Raw genomic sequence first — 13,154 nt, 5'->3', positions numbered from 1 at the left:
GACGGGCCTTTTGCCTGATCCAGCAAGCTCGTCTTAATGTTATTTTCATTGTGGATTTCTGAAGGGATATTTATTGATGCCTTTTACAGGCGCCATAAGAGGTACCAGCAGGCACATTGGCTCCAGTGGGCACTGTGTTGGTGACCCCTGGTTTAGCTAGCAGTGGGTTTGGCATCAGCCCACTTCCCACGTAATGCTAAGCATAGCTCAGCCTGCAAGAACAAACCTCGGTGAGCCCCCTTGCCAAAGCACTTTACAGTAGTAACGCTTCTGTAGTTTGGTGTTCCATTCAGAATTACCTATGTGTAAGGATAGGTCTGGAGTCTGGTGCAGAGGCTTTCTGGTTCCTACGTTCCTATCACAGAAGAGCGTGCATTGCATTTTGGATGTGGGATCCCAGCCAATGGTGCCGGCTGGAGGATTTGGGGGTGGGAGAAATTGTGGTCGTAACATGTTACATTCCCTGCCTCCCCTCACATCCCTGATTCAGAAGTGATGGGGCATGGAAACTTTGCCTCTAGATTCCCTCTGCAAAATCATGGTGATGATAAGAAGGTGGAAGCCTCTGTTTGCTGATTTTAGGAGCCCCAGCCAGTGCCTGAGGTCATCACCTTCCACAGCTGTTCCTGCCTGCCATTTAATGCTTGCTTCCAGCTTAGATGTATTGCCAAAACCACTTTGTCCTGTTCCAGCAACCCCTGGCGGAGGGGGCCATCGCAGTAGCCTCCAGGGCACCCCGCCCAACGCGCCTGGCGGAGGGGGCCATCGCAGTAGCCTCCAGGGCACCCAGCCCAATGCATCTCTCGCATCCATGCGAAAGTCTAGTTCTGTTGGCAAACGGATATCAGGAAGGTGAGAGAAACAAACAAACAAAAATTACCCCCTCCTTTTGTGTTTCAGTGGCATCTCCCCTTCCTTCCAACCATGCCCCCCATGAAAATATGGAAATGACATTTTTCAGAAATAGTCTATATTTATTTATTTATTTATTTTATTTGTTAGTTGCCTCATACCCAGTGTCTCTAGGTGCTTACAGCACCTTTAACAAACATACAACATACAAAAAATTTAAACCCAAACAATATCAATATCAATATTTTTGTGAGGGGGAAAACGGATCAGGAAAAGCAGTGGCTAGTGGACAAAGAACAATCTCAAATCGATACTGGCCTGTTAGGTCAATAGAAAGTGTTTGAACTGGCATTGGCCAACAGATCCCATCCCTACGCAGGAGTAGGCCCATTGAAATTAATGAACCTAAGTTAGTCATGCCTGTTAACCTCAATAGATCTACTCTGAGTAGCATTGGATACCATCATTTTACCTGCTGTCAGAAGGAGAGTTCAGTGAAGGCACCAGGTGGACCTCACTAGGGAGACCACAGGCAGCGAGACACAACTGAAATGACTAGGCCTGGTGGGAGCTGTAGCTCAAAACATCTGGAGGGCACCAGGTTAGGGTAGTCCAGGCCTCATCCAGGTAGGGTTATTTTTATACTCGTGGCCCCAGCAGGGAATTTAAGGTGGTTTGCCAATGTTTATTTTAATTACCAATGATTCTATGACTATGATATCCGGGGAGAGGGGTGCGGAATAACCAACTGTTGGAAGAGACTCAGAAAAACCCTTTAATTTCTTTCGAACACAGCATGAGCTCCATTCAGAAATATACCAAAATTACTCGGAATGAAAAGAAGCTGCAGATCTTTGGAGACAAGCCGAAAGACAATGAGTAAGTCCTTTGGTTAATTTAAAAAACAACAGCAACCATACTTTCCCTGTTCTTCAGCCAAAGAGGCTCCCAGTGGCTTACAGATCAATGAAAAACAAGACTTGTCTCTTCCCTCATGCTTACACGACTCAAGAGGAAAAAGGCACAGGGAGGGAGAAGGAAAAGAAACAAACTCAAGCACTAATTCTTAAAGTTACAGTTGTCATAATAGCCTGCTAGGATGGTAACAGTTTCAGGTAATCTGATGGGTGAGCTGAGGAAGAGCTAAAGGCAGCTGGTCTCTTTGGAGAGTTGATGGAGTAGCCCCGCTTCTCTTCTTCTGCTCGGCCAAAGGGTCTGAGCTGGCAAGAGAGAGTGTCATGACCCCAGGGGCAGATTCTCCTTCTTCAGAGGATGAGGCCATAGATTCAGAGTAGGATACAGAATTGCCCTCAGAGCCAGCCCCAGATCTGTATACTGAACCAGAGACACTGGCACAAGAGGAGCCCATTGTGCCAGTACCTCTCTGGCCCCAAGGATGTTACGCTGCTCTCCTCTGACTCCACCTGAGAAGCCCCAGTGGAATCAGTCTCCTCCACTCTGTTGGAGTCAACGACTGCTAAAGCAGGGTGGGCTCCTTTAAATGAAGAGGCCCTCTCATGGGATGTAGATCTTGCTACGGAGACAGCTGTAGGTCCTTTTAAAGGCTTGGCCGGAGGATGTGTGGTGCTGAAACAGCATCTGAGCTCTGCTCGGAGGTGTCCACAGTGCTAAGGAAGATGCAGCTCCTATTTAAGGTTCAGTCTGAGGATAAGTGGTGCTGAAACTACACCTGAGCTCTGCTCTTATGGAGTCTCCAGCTTGAGCCCTGCACGGAGCTGTCCAGGGTGCTGTTGAAGCTTTGCCTTACCGAGGCCACCTCTCGAAACAGAATACTGAGGATGATTCTATCCAAATTGACTGAGCACATTCAGTATGCAGATTATGGTGGTACTGTATAATATTGTTAACACATGCGCTCGTTACTAAGTGCCCCCTTTTAAATGTTTTTTTCTTTCAGTTCCGAACATTTAAAAGGGATTATCTTTGGTACCTTGTGGGACAACTTTGATATTATGATGGGTGTTGCTGAGGTAAGAACATGTTTTGCTGTTGCTAGTGGATTTTTTTTTTTTAATGACTCTGGAAGCGTAGCTTCAGAGCAGAACCAGATGTTACAGAAATCCTCCCCTAAGCAACACTCAGCAGAGACTGGTGGCTCCAGTGTCAGCGGGGCAGTGAATCCACTCCAAGTTTTAGTCTGAACATTCAAGGCGCTGAAAGCTTCTTGAACGTTTGGACTAAACCCAGAGCAGATTCACTGCCCTACTGACATCGGGCCACCAGTCTTCACCGGCAACGCTTGTCTTGCATCCTGACGGCATCACGGCACACCAACACCAGCATTAGCCGGTGATGTGGAACTGGAGGTGGACAAATGTGTGTTACAACAACTGGAGGTCAAGAGACAGATTTTGCTGAACTAGTAGATATAGGAAATGAATATTACTTATTCTAAGCATTTTCTCCCCACTCTTCAACTGGGGGGGGAGACCCCAGAGCAGCTTACCAAGATCAGTAATAAGACAGTCCCTGTGCTGCCCAGGCGTACACTCAAAAAGGCACGACACAAAAGGAAAAGGGGGAGGGAGGAGGAGAAAGAGTCAGGCACTACTTATTAGTTACAAAGATGAGCAGATAGTAACAGGTAACGGGCTGCATCTAAGCACAAAGGAAAGGGGGTGTTGCTTCCTCTCCTCCTGGTGGCTTCCATGGTGGCTGTTGGTAGCTGGAAGGAGGAAGCTTTCAGCTGGAGCCGCATCCAGGCACAAAGGAGGGTGCCTGGCTGCTGCTTTGTCTTCCTCTGATGGCCTCAGTGATGGCTGAGAGTGGGCAGAGGCTGGGCTTGTTGAGAACATAGAGAAAGCTGCCTGGTACGGAGTCAGACCCTTGTTCTGGCTAGCTCAGGATCATCTGCACCACCGTTCTTCAACATTACCTCCCCGGACGTTGTTGGACTACAACTCTCGTCCTCCTTGGCCATTGGCTAAGCTGGTTGCAGTCCGACAACATCTGGGAACCCAAGGTTGAAGAACTGTGGTCTTCACCGACTGGCAGTGGCTCTCCAGGGTTTCAGGGAGGGGACCTTCCCAGTCCTAACTGGAGATGCCAGGGTTTGAACCTGGGTCCTTCGGCGAGCGAAGCAGGTGCTCTAAACACTGAGCGGCGGATCTTCCCCAAGGGCTACCCCACTGCCAGGCTGCCACTATGAACCTCGTGAGCTTCTGTTACACCCCTAGACCTTTTTTGACCCCCTTTCGACTCCCAGGTCTTTATTCATCCTCTGCACACAGCCCCATTGACCCTCATGGAATAAATACTGACCGCTTTGGGAAACCACGGTCTAGATAGACCCACAGTCTGATCCCAGCAAGGCTGCTATCAGGTCTACACTGCCTCCACATTTGTCCCCTTTTTTTGTGTCTCCCAGTGCTCAGAAGTCTTCATCCTACTTTTTCTCCCCCCTCCTTCTAAAGGACTTCTACAAAAAGGATAAGCATCAGATCACTAGGCCAGAATTCCTGCAAGAAACCTACGACCAATGTATTGACGTGTTGGGCCAAAAACTCATCGCATATTTGCTCCAAGTAGATGAGTACCGCATCGCCTGCATTTCTGGTAAGCTCAGGCTGCAATCCTTTACCCACTTCCCTGGGAGTAAGACCCATTGAACTCAGTGAGACTTCCCTCTGAGTAGGCATGGGGTCACATCCAGACCATACGTTGAAAGCAGCCTTTTCCAACATTTGTGTCCCCAGATGTTGCTGGACCACAGTTCCCATAATTCCTAACCATTGGCCATGCTGGCTGGGCCTGATGGGAGTTGTAGTCCAGCAACATATGGGGTTGGGAAAAGCTGATTTAAAGCACATTTAACACACATTTAAATCACATGGCTCCCCCACCAAAGAATCCTCAGAACTGTAGTTTGCCCCTCCCAGAGTTATAGTTCCCAAACAACCTACAGTTCCCAGGATTCTTTGGGGGAAGCCATGTGCTTTAAACGTATGATATTCTCAGCCCATGGTTAGAATTGCAGTGTTAGACCCCCTCTGGAGCATATCTCTGCAAGGTAAGGTGAGCCCGTGCAACCCAGGGCAGTGCTCCTGGACTTTTAATCATTTTGGTTTAGGTTTAATAAATATATACATTGCTTCCCACTAAAGAAACTTGCCCTGCATGATGGCCACACCCAGCTACTCTGGATCCCTGGCCGCCTGGGGAAGGCAGATCAGGCCGCAAGAGCATGTACCCCTCTCTTGAACCCTCCCACTCCCCATTTGAGGTTCTCGCCACCACCAGATAAGGAATAGTTTAAGAAGGCCACCCTTTATCAAACAGCCTGCAGATTTCCCTGGGTTCTCTCTGAAGGCTCTTGGGGTAATGCAGTCTAATGACTTCAAGCATGGTTGGCAAAAAAATAAAGAGAGACCGCACCACGTTTGTAAAACAAATAAGAGATCACTAAGACAGAAAAAATGTGGAGTTCAAGCCAAGCCAAGCAAAAGTTACAGAGAAAGAAATGCTATAGCCAAAAATGCTATCACACAGGAAAAAAAATACAGGAAACTAGAATATCCTTTTGGAGCAAAAACAAATTAAAATTGGTTAAATGCCATCCACTTGCCTTAGTCTAAACAGTCCCTAAACTCACGAGGCTTGATCTCTTATCCTCAAGTAGCAGCCTGTCCTTTTGGTTTTTGCCAGTCTCCCAGGCTTACCAACTTTTTCCGTATCACACTGAGATCCACCTTGGTCTAAAGGCCTGTTATATTAGCCTTGAGCTACCTAACTCCAGGATGGCTATTCCTTAACAAAAATTCTTCTTGTCAATCATGTGCCCCACCCCAGTAGGTCACAGGGAGTCACAAATGGTCCAGACTGGGTTGTGACTTTCCACACATATGCAATGGCAGGCACACTGCCTTGACAGTTGTGCCCCCAGGCAAGGCCATGTGATCAGCCAGACAGCCATGCATCCCAATATCATACAGAACATTTCCTGAAAAGCAAAGTCCTTGTTAACAGTCCAGGACAGCAAAGTCCAGTTCCTTCTGACCCCTCTTTAAATATACAAGCTGAAATTCTCAGAATACCCACTTGTGCATGGAATAGCACAGCCTTTTGTGAAACTGTGCAGAGTTCCGAAATCAGCTGAAGAAGTTTGAGGAGCAGCTCCCTCACGTCACCCGGCTGATTGTCGGCAAGCATCTCAGAGACCATGAGCACCGCCTCAGGGATGCTACGGAACAGATCCGGCACAGCCTACAGGACCAACTGCAAAAATGGGACATCGCAAAGGTAGGTTGCTTGAACATTCCTAAAATGCTTGAGTCCGTCCCTCCCTCCCTCCCTCCCAGCCCCTTGAGCTTGGGTCAGGAAAACTCCTTTGGTGCCCCTTGCAACGCGGGATCCCAGAGAATTCCAGCGAAAACAGAAATGGAAGTGGAAATTGCCAATGTTTGCTTATCCATCCTTATCTGGAATCAACCCAACAAAGAGAATTGGTAACTGTTGTTGCTGCTTTCAGTCCAAACACAATACATAATTCATTACGGTTCCCCCCCCCATTTGAACTATGTTTCCTTTAAACTGAAAAGAATGATGTGGAATAACACAAGGGCCACGTAATTTACATAATTAATTATGTAAGCTGTGTTATTTCACCACAGCAGGCAATAGCATATTGTTTTGGGTGGAAAATGAACTCCAGCGGGACGGAAACAAGGCTGCATGTGACAAATAACAGAGTGGAATAGGAAAACGATCACTTCTTGCACCCCTGCTTGCAACACAGGGCCAGTCATGTATCATTTAGTATGGCCATGCGTCCTACTTTGCAGCGGACAGGCCTCTATCTGAAGGAGTCAAATACCCACACCTCCTCCAGAACAAATGGAACATAATGCCCATGTCGCCTATTCATTTAAAGGACAAAAACAAGAACAGGCTGCGGCCAAGTCTGGGTCACCCTGACAATCTACCACAGCTGGAGGCTCTGTGTCAGGAGGAGGAAGAAAGGCAGAGAGGTCAGGCCGAGGGGATCCGTCTCTGCACCAAGCAACTGGAGGTACCCTTCCCCCCCCCCTTCAGAATTGCCACCTTTTCAGAGCTCAACTTGGCAATGAAATGGTGTGGTTGGGGAGGGAGGTGGAGCTTGGCTTATCTGGACGTTTGGACGTGTGGGTCTGGACTGGACTCTTGGCATGAACTACCAAGCACAGGAAGAGTCTGCAGATCAAGGGAGGGGCTGCTTCTGTAGGCTGGCCTCTACATCACCAGCCAGCCCATACAGAACATCAGAAGCTGCCTTAGACTGAATCAGACCAATGGTCTATCCAGCTCTGTTCTGTCAGCACTGACTGGCAGCGGCTCTCCAGGGGACTATTCCCAGCCCAACCTGGAGATGCTGTTGGGGATTGAACCCAGGGCTTTCTGCATGCAAAGCAGGTGCTCTGCCACTGAGCTGCGACCCTTCCCTGAGTCCATCTGCAACTCCTTTCGTCCCCTCTCTCTGAGGGACAAGCCTGGAACTTGGATTATATCACCAGGAACCAGAAAAGACTGCCACAAGCACACCCACAAATCCCTAACATCATACGAATATGCTTTTAAATAAAACTTAAGTTAGTAGTGGAACAGCAAGGTATAACTAAATTATTATTATTATTATTATTTAAAATTATATCCCACCCTTCCTTCGCAGTAGGAGCCCAGGGTGGCAAACAAGAACACTAAAAAGCACTCTAAAACATCTTAGAAACAGGCTTTAAAATATATTAAAACAAAACATCTTTAAAAACATCTTTTAAAAAAAGCTTTAAAAACATCTTAAACAGCAATTCCAACACAGAGGCAGACTGGGATAAGGTCTCTGCTTAGAAGATTTCTTGAAAGAGGAAGGTCTTCAGCATGTGTCGAAAAGATAACAGAGAAGGCGCCTGTTTAAGGGGAGGGAATTTCACAGGGTCGGTGTCACTATGCTAAAGGTCCGCTTCCTGTGTTGTGCGGAACGGACCTCCTGATAAGATGGTGCCTGCAGGAGGCCCTCACCTGCAGAGCGCAGTGACCGACTGGGTATATAAGGGGTAGGACAGTCTTTCAAGTATCCTGGTCCCATGGCATTTGAACCTCTGTCACTCTACAACTTGTGCAATGAAGGAGGAACATTTGTAATGCAAATGAGCATTCTGGCCTATTTATTTATTTTTCTTCAGTTTGTTTGTTCTTTCAGTCCTGTTTTTTGGCACCCAAGCAGCCTTGGAGGCAGTTTGGAAATGACATAACAGATGAAACCGACATGGAACTGTATTGATGAAATCTGAACAAACCAGTTCAATGGCTAAATTACAATGGAATTAAAACAGTGTTTGGCCAAGGTCTTCAAATGCCTTCTAAATAGTTCTTTTTTAAAAAAAACAGCTTTCTGGCAGGCTGCCCGGAAACAGACAGAGAGGTAGTTTGGCTCTTGCCCCAAAGGCCTCAGCTGCTTTGTATCCTCACCTTCCTCGCCTCTTTAGCCACGGCTGACCTTGCCTTAATTGGGTGGCAGTGGGTGCCATGTGAGTGGTGGCATCCTCTTAATTCTCCTTGAAACTCAGGGCTTCATTTCTTTATTATTATTATAATTTATTTAGAGCATTTGTACCCCACCCTTCAGCTAAAAAGGCTCCCAGAGTGGCTTACGTACAGTCAGTCAAAGCAAGACAGTCCCTGCTTGCAGGCTTACAAGCTAAACAACACAACACGCAAGGAAAAAGGGGCAGGGAGGGAAGAGGAAAAAAGCACACTCAAGCACCAATTCTTAAATAGTATTGCTATTTATCTGTATTTATTTACTGCATTTTTATACCCTGCCCTTTAGCCAGAAAGGTTCATGAAGTGGCTTATAAAAATCAGCTCTAAGATTCTTCTTTCCCTCAGGCTCACAATCTAGAAAAGACAACACCCAAGGAGAAAGGGGAGGAGGGGAGAGCAAGCTCACGTTATACTACTTAAAGTTACAACTGATGTCAGTGGCAGTTTTGGCCGACTTCCCCTTGGCCAAAAAGCAGTCCCTCCCCTGAAGCACTCTCCTGCCCACCTGATCTCTGAGCAGAGCTGGTGACAATGGGTCCTGCCACACAGTCTGAGTCTTGATAGCAGTCACAACCCTCCTCCTGATTTCAAGAGAAACCTTGCAGGTTTTTTAACGTTCACATGGCAAAGCTTGCACCGCTCGCTGCTCCCCAACAGGGCTGCGTCATTGACTGCGCCCAGAGATTTGTCTCCACGCTGGCTGCCTCCACCGAAAAGATGCTTGTGGAGCTGGACGACTGCCTCACCGTTGACGACGTGCAGCAGGGAAGTAAGTGCATGGATGTGACCACTAGGCCAAATTTATGACAGAAGCAGAGTCTATTTGTGCGAGAAAGTGAGGTGGCAAAATGGAGAAGATGACTGCCAACGAGCATTGGGGGAGATCACGTCTTAATGCTGCCTCATGTACAAAAAATCATCATCATCACCTCACGCAAGCAGAAAACTAGCATCTTGGGCAGAGAAACTATAGGTTGGACCTTTGCCTACAGTCCTGCTTTTCTATTTACAGCAGGCGTGGGGAACCTTTGGCGTTCCAGGTGTTGCTGAGCTACAACTCCCATCAGCCCCAGCAAACATGGCCTATGGTCTGGGATTATGGGAGTTGTAGCTCATCAACATCTGGAGGGCCAAAGGTTCCCCATACCTGATTTACAGTGATCTTTTTTCTTGTCTTTTTTTCTTGTTAATGTAGGAAATTTCACCGCAAGCAGAAAACTAGCATGTTCAGGAAAGAGGTTCTACGTCGGCCCTCTGCTTCCAGTCCTGGTTTTCTGTTTACAGTGATTTTACTTTACTTTAGTATTTTAAACTGTAACCTGCTCTAAATGCTTTAGCAGAAAGGCATTATATAAATGCTGTAAGTACATACATAGGCACAGTCAGCATGTATTGCAAACTTTGCTCAAGAGCAGAGAGGAGGAGGTTGCAGAAAGCAAAGCAAAACTGTAAAAGGTTGCAGAGCAAAACCATACATTGTGACTCCAACAGCTGAGTCACCTCAAACTCTGCCCTGCGGGTACCTCCCCCCCCCTCTCTCTCCCTCTCTCTGGAGAAATCTGTCCATTTGGTTTTCCCTCAGTTTCTCCTTTTTCCCAGTCATAAGTTCAACTTCCCACATTTCCACATTGGGTTTGCAATTTGCTTTAAAAAAAAACAGACCTCATGACAATTTATTTGCGTTTTAGTGCGAATTTCTCTTAATAGTCACACTTTTACAAGCAATTTTCCTTAGTATTAATACTTTTTTGCATGTTGTTTTTCACATATATGTATTTTGATATGCACACTTTCCCCTAATATAAGTGCATTTTTCTACACATTCCTTGGCTAGAGAATTGCATTGCAAAATTTGGGGAAAGTGTGGAGTGAGATGGAGTCAGGTTCACATAGGGATGGGGGAGGAATTCTGTTCAGTCTGCATTTTAAGACAAGCCTACTAAATTGGCACTTCCCAAAACAGTACGTGAACCAAAACGTTGACTATCTTGCAAAATTCACACTTCCCCCAAATTTTGCAGAAGTGGAGATCCCCAGGGAGAAGACCTGCACTTTGATCCGTCGCAAGAAAGCTGGCCTTTCCTTAGAAATGGAGGAATCTAAGTTGGTGGCTGAACGGGGAAGCAGGTAACATTTTGAAGCCATCTGATGGGGGTTTGCATGCACATCCACGCCAGAGAGGATATTTTGGGAGGGGGCCAGCCATAACCCAGTGGCAGAGCATATGCTTTGCAAGGTGGAAGGTCCCAGATTCAGTGCCCAGTGTCTCCTGTTACAGAGCACTTCCAGCCTCAAGATATTGGAGGATCCCCTGAGAAACAAACAGGCACAGAAATTGCCAATTAGCATGCTTGTCAAAGGTCAGGAACAGAAATCACGCAAGCTCTATTTGCTGTCTTTTTTTAGCCTGCAAACATCACACAAATCATTAGGTTATTTTCGGCATTGTTTTTGAGGTTCCCCTTCCGCTGAAATGCATTTGAAACTGATTACATAATTAATTATGTTTGTTTCGACCACAGCAGGTAGTGAGGCAAACAGTGTACATTTTAGCAGAAGCTGAACTGTAGAGCTACGGAAACAGTGCTGATTGTGACAATCGCTACCTCCTTACATCCTTATTCCAGACTAGCAGCTCTAGCACAGGCATGGGGAGTCTCAGCCCAGTAGGCCAAATTAGGCCTGCCAGAGTTCCTGCGGACTGAGCATGCTCGGCCACAGAATACTGAGTGTCAACTGGGAAGGGGATGCCCTGCTATAGTATCCTGGATGGGGGCAAGTAACTCCCGACTGAGATTAGACAGGCACCCTCTTTGCTGAACCTCAGGCTCATGACAAAGACTTGCTTATCCCAGCAGGCATTTTTAACGTAATGTACGGTTTTGTGATGACCTTTTTCATTGTTTTATTCTCTGACTGGTTTGTTTTTACACACGTTGCCTAGAAATGCTAATGATTAAAGCAGAATATAAATGTCTTTTAAAAATAAGTAACAAAATGAGGCTGGCTGGCAGGAATCTTGACCAGGAGCACTCCAGTTCAGTGAGAGGACACACCGCGATGTTTTATTGCCGGTCCTAGTTGTTTATGAACTCAGACTCTACTGTTGCCCGTTCCTTCCCACCCCCGTGCAATTTGGGAAGGAGGTGTTAATTGTGTGCGTTTGTGTGTGTGCTTTCAAGGACCTGGCCTGGAATCCCAAGGACCACCCTGGTGGGTCTCCCAAATAAGATTATCTGCCGAGAAACCGCTACCCTGACGACAGCCAAGACTACTCTGGGCCATGTAGCTGCAGTGGAAGAAAGGGACGCTGTTTACGTGGTAAGGAATCAAGGGAAGGAAGAAGCGGAGGCCTTCCCAGCTTATAGGGGGAAAACAAGCGCCAGTATGGGGAGGAACTCTGCACAGCAGCATTTTGCGAAAGATCAAAGTTGGAACTGGGGAAAGAGCAAAATTTCTGCCTCCTGCCCGTAATGGTTCCGTGGGCCTAATTTGGCCTACCTTGCCTCCCCATTTGGCCTTCCCACCTTGTCAACCACAGGTGCAGGAAGGGAAGAGCCGCAAGTGCAAAGGAACAACCAGGGGCACATCCTAAGCCATAGAGTGCCTTCCTGACCATCTCTGTGCCACCACAGCTTGACTTCAGCGCTGTTTGAATTTGGCGGCATGTCCCTCATGCTGCTTTCCGCAGGGATCAGATGAACTCAGGAGCACCTGATTGCTCCCAAGGGTATCCCACCCCTGCCAGAGCAGCACAACAGGAGAATAATGCCAAGTTCAAGCTGCTGCAAAGGAACAATGTGGAATTCACTCCCAATTGTTCCTTTCCAACTATGGCGGTACTTTCCCCACACACCTGACGTCAGGCGGGCAGAGCTTGACCATTTCTGCACTCGGCCCCGCCCACCAGTGGAAAGTGGCCTGTGGAAGGTTGGGCACATTTCAATCCCATCCCCTCGGGCCGAAAGTGGTTCTCTGCCCCTGCCCTACATGAACGGAACCCACCTGCAATAAACAGTTACTCCAGGAGCCCCTAATAGGCAGCGATCGCAGGCATAAGTCGTGGGAGTTGCTGCTCAAGTCGTGACTATATGATTAAGAATGTAAGAAGAGCCCAACTGGATCTGACCAATGGCCTGTCTAGCCCAGCCTCTTGTTCTCACAGTGGCCAACCAGCTTCCTGTGGGATTTCTTTACAAAGAAGAGAAATCATACACACAACCTGATTTTCTGGGAAAGTTTGCTGGATCCTGTCCTTGAGAGGAGGCCTGTAGGAGTGTCATAGAATGAGAGCCTCCCTAAGAAATTCACACTGATGGGAGAAGCTGCAGCTGCTGGATTTTTTTCCCCTCCTTCTGCGGGAAAAGGCAGAGACACACACCCTCTCAAGAATTAGGCCTGGTAGCCTTAGTCATGGATTGGCTGGACCGATTTCGCTGTACTAGCCTTGTACTGGGGGAGGAGTTCTTTGCAGGGCTGCCTTTGTGATTTGGAGGGAGAGGGGCTATTTGCAGCCTAACATGCAAGGTGAGCATATTGAGCACCCTAGAGCCCTTTGCCCAGATAACTCGCACAATGAGCAAAACCTCTTTCCAATTTCCACTTTCTTAAAAAATGTCCCCCTCCAAGTCTTTGTCTCCCTCTGGTGTGATTGCAGAAGAACTTTACCATTCTATATTCCTGTTCTGTCCAGGAACAGTTCCCAATTTTGGAGACTACCCACACAAGACATAAATTTTGAAATAATATTTTGGAATGTGTAGTTT

General features: G+C 47.2%; 1 protein-coding gene across 3 annotated transcripts in view; it reads left to right on the top strand.

The window, feature by feature from the left end:
* Positions 1-13,154, top strand: part of CCDC180 (coiled-coil domain containing 180) — a 48,103-nt gene that overhangs the window by 34,215 nt on the left and 734 nt on the right. For all 3 annotated transcript variants that reach the window (XM_061604285.1, XM_061604283.1, XM_061604284.1), the window contains 9 exons: positions 693-852; positions 1,648-1,731; positions 2,771-2,843; positions 4,287-4,428; positions 5,951-6,111; positions 6,743-6,880; positions 9,046-9,157; positions 10,410-10,515; positions 11,571-11,709. In XM_061604285.1, coding sequence (XP_061460269.1) covers positions 693-852; positions 1,648-1,731; positions 2,771-2,843; positions 4,287-4,428; positions 5,951-6,111; positions 6,743-6,880; positions 9,046-9,157; positions 10,410-10,515; positions 11,571-11,709 — 1,115 coding nt within the window. The remainder of the gene's footprint in view (positions 1-692; positions 853-1,647; positions 1,732-2,770; positions 2,844-4,286; positions 4,429-5,950; positions 6,112-6,742; positions 6,881-9,045; positions 9,158-10,409; positions 10,516-11,570; positions 11,710-13,154) is intronic.

The sequence above is a fragment of the Rhineura floridana genome, chromosome 20 (assembly GCF_030035675.1).
Source record: "Rhineura floridana isolate rRhiFlo1 chromosome 20, rRhiFlo1.hap2, whole genome shotgun sequence".
In the NCBI taxonomy this organism is placed as follows: Eukaryota; Metazoa; Chordata; class Lepidosauria; order Squamata; family Rhineuridae; genus Rhineura; species Rhineura floridana.
This window is presented reverse-complemented; position numbering and strand designations above follow the sequence as displayed.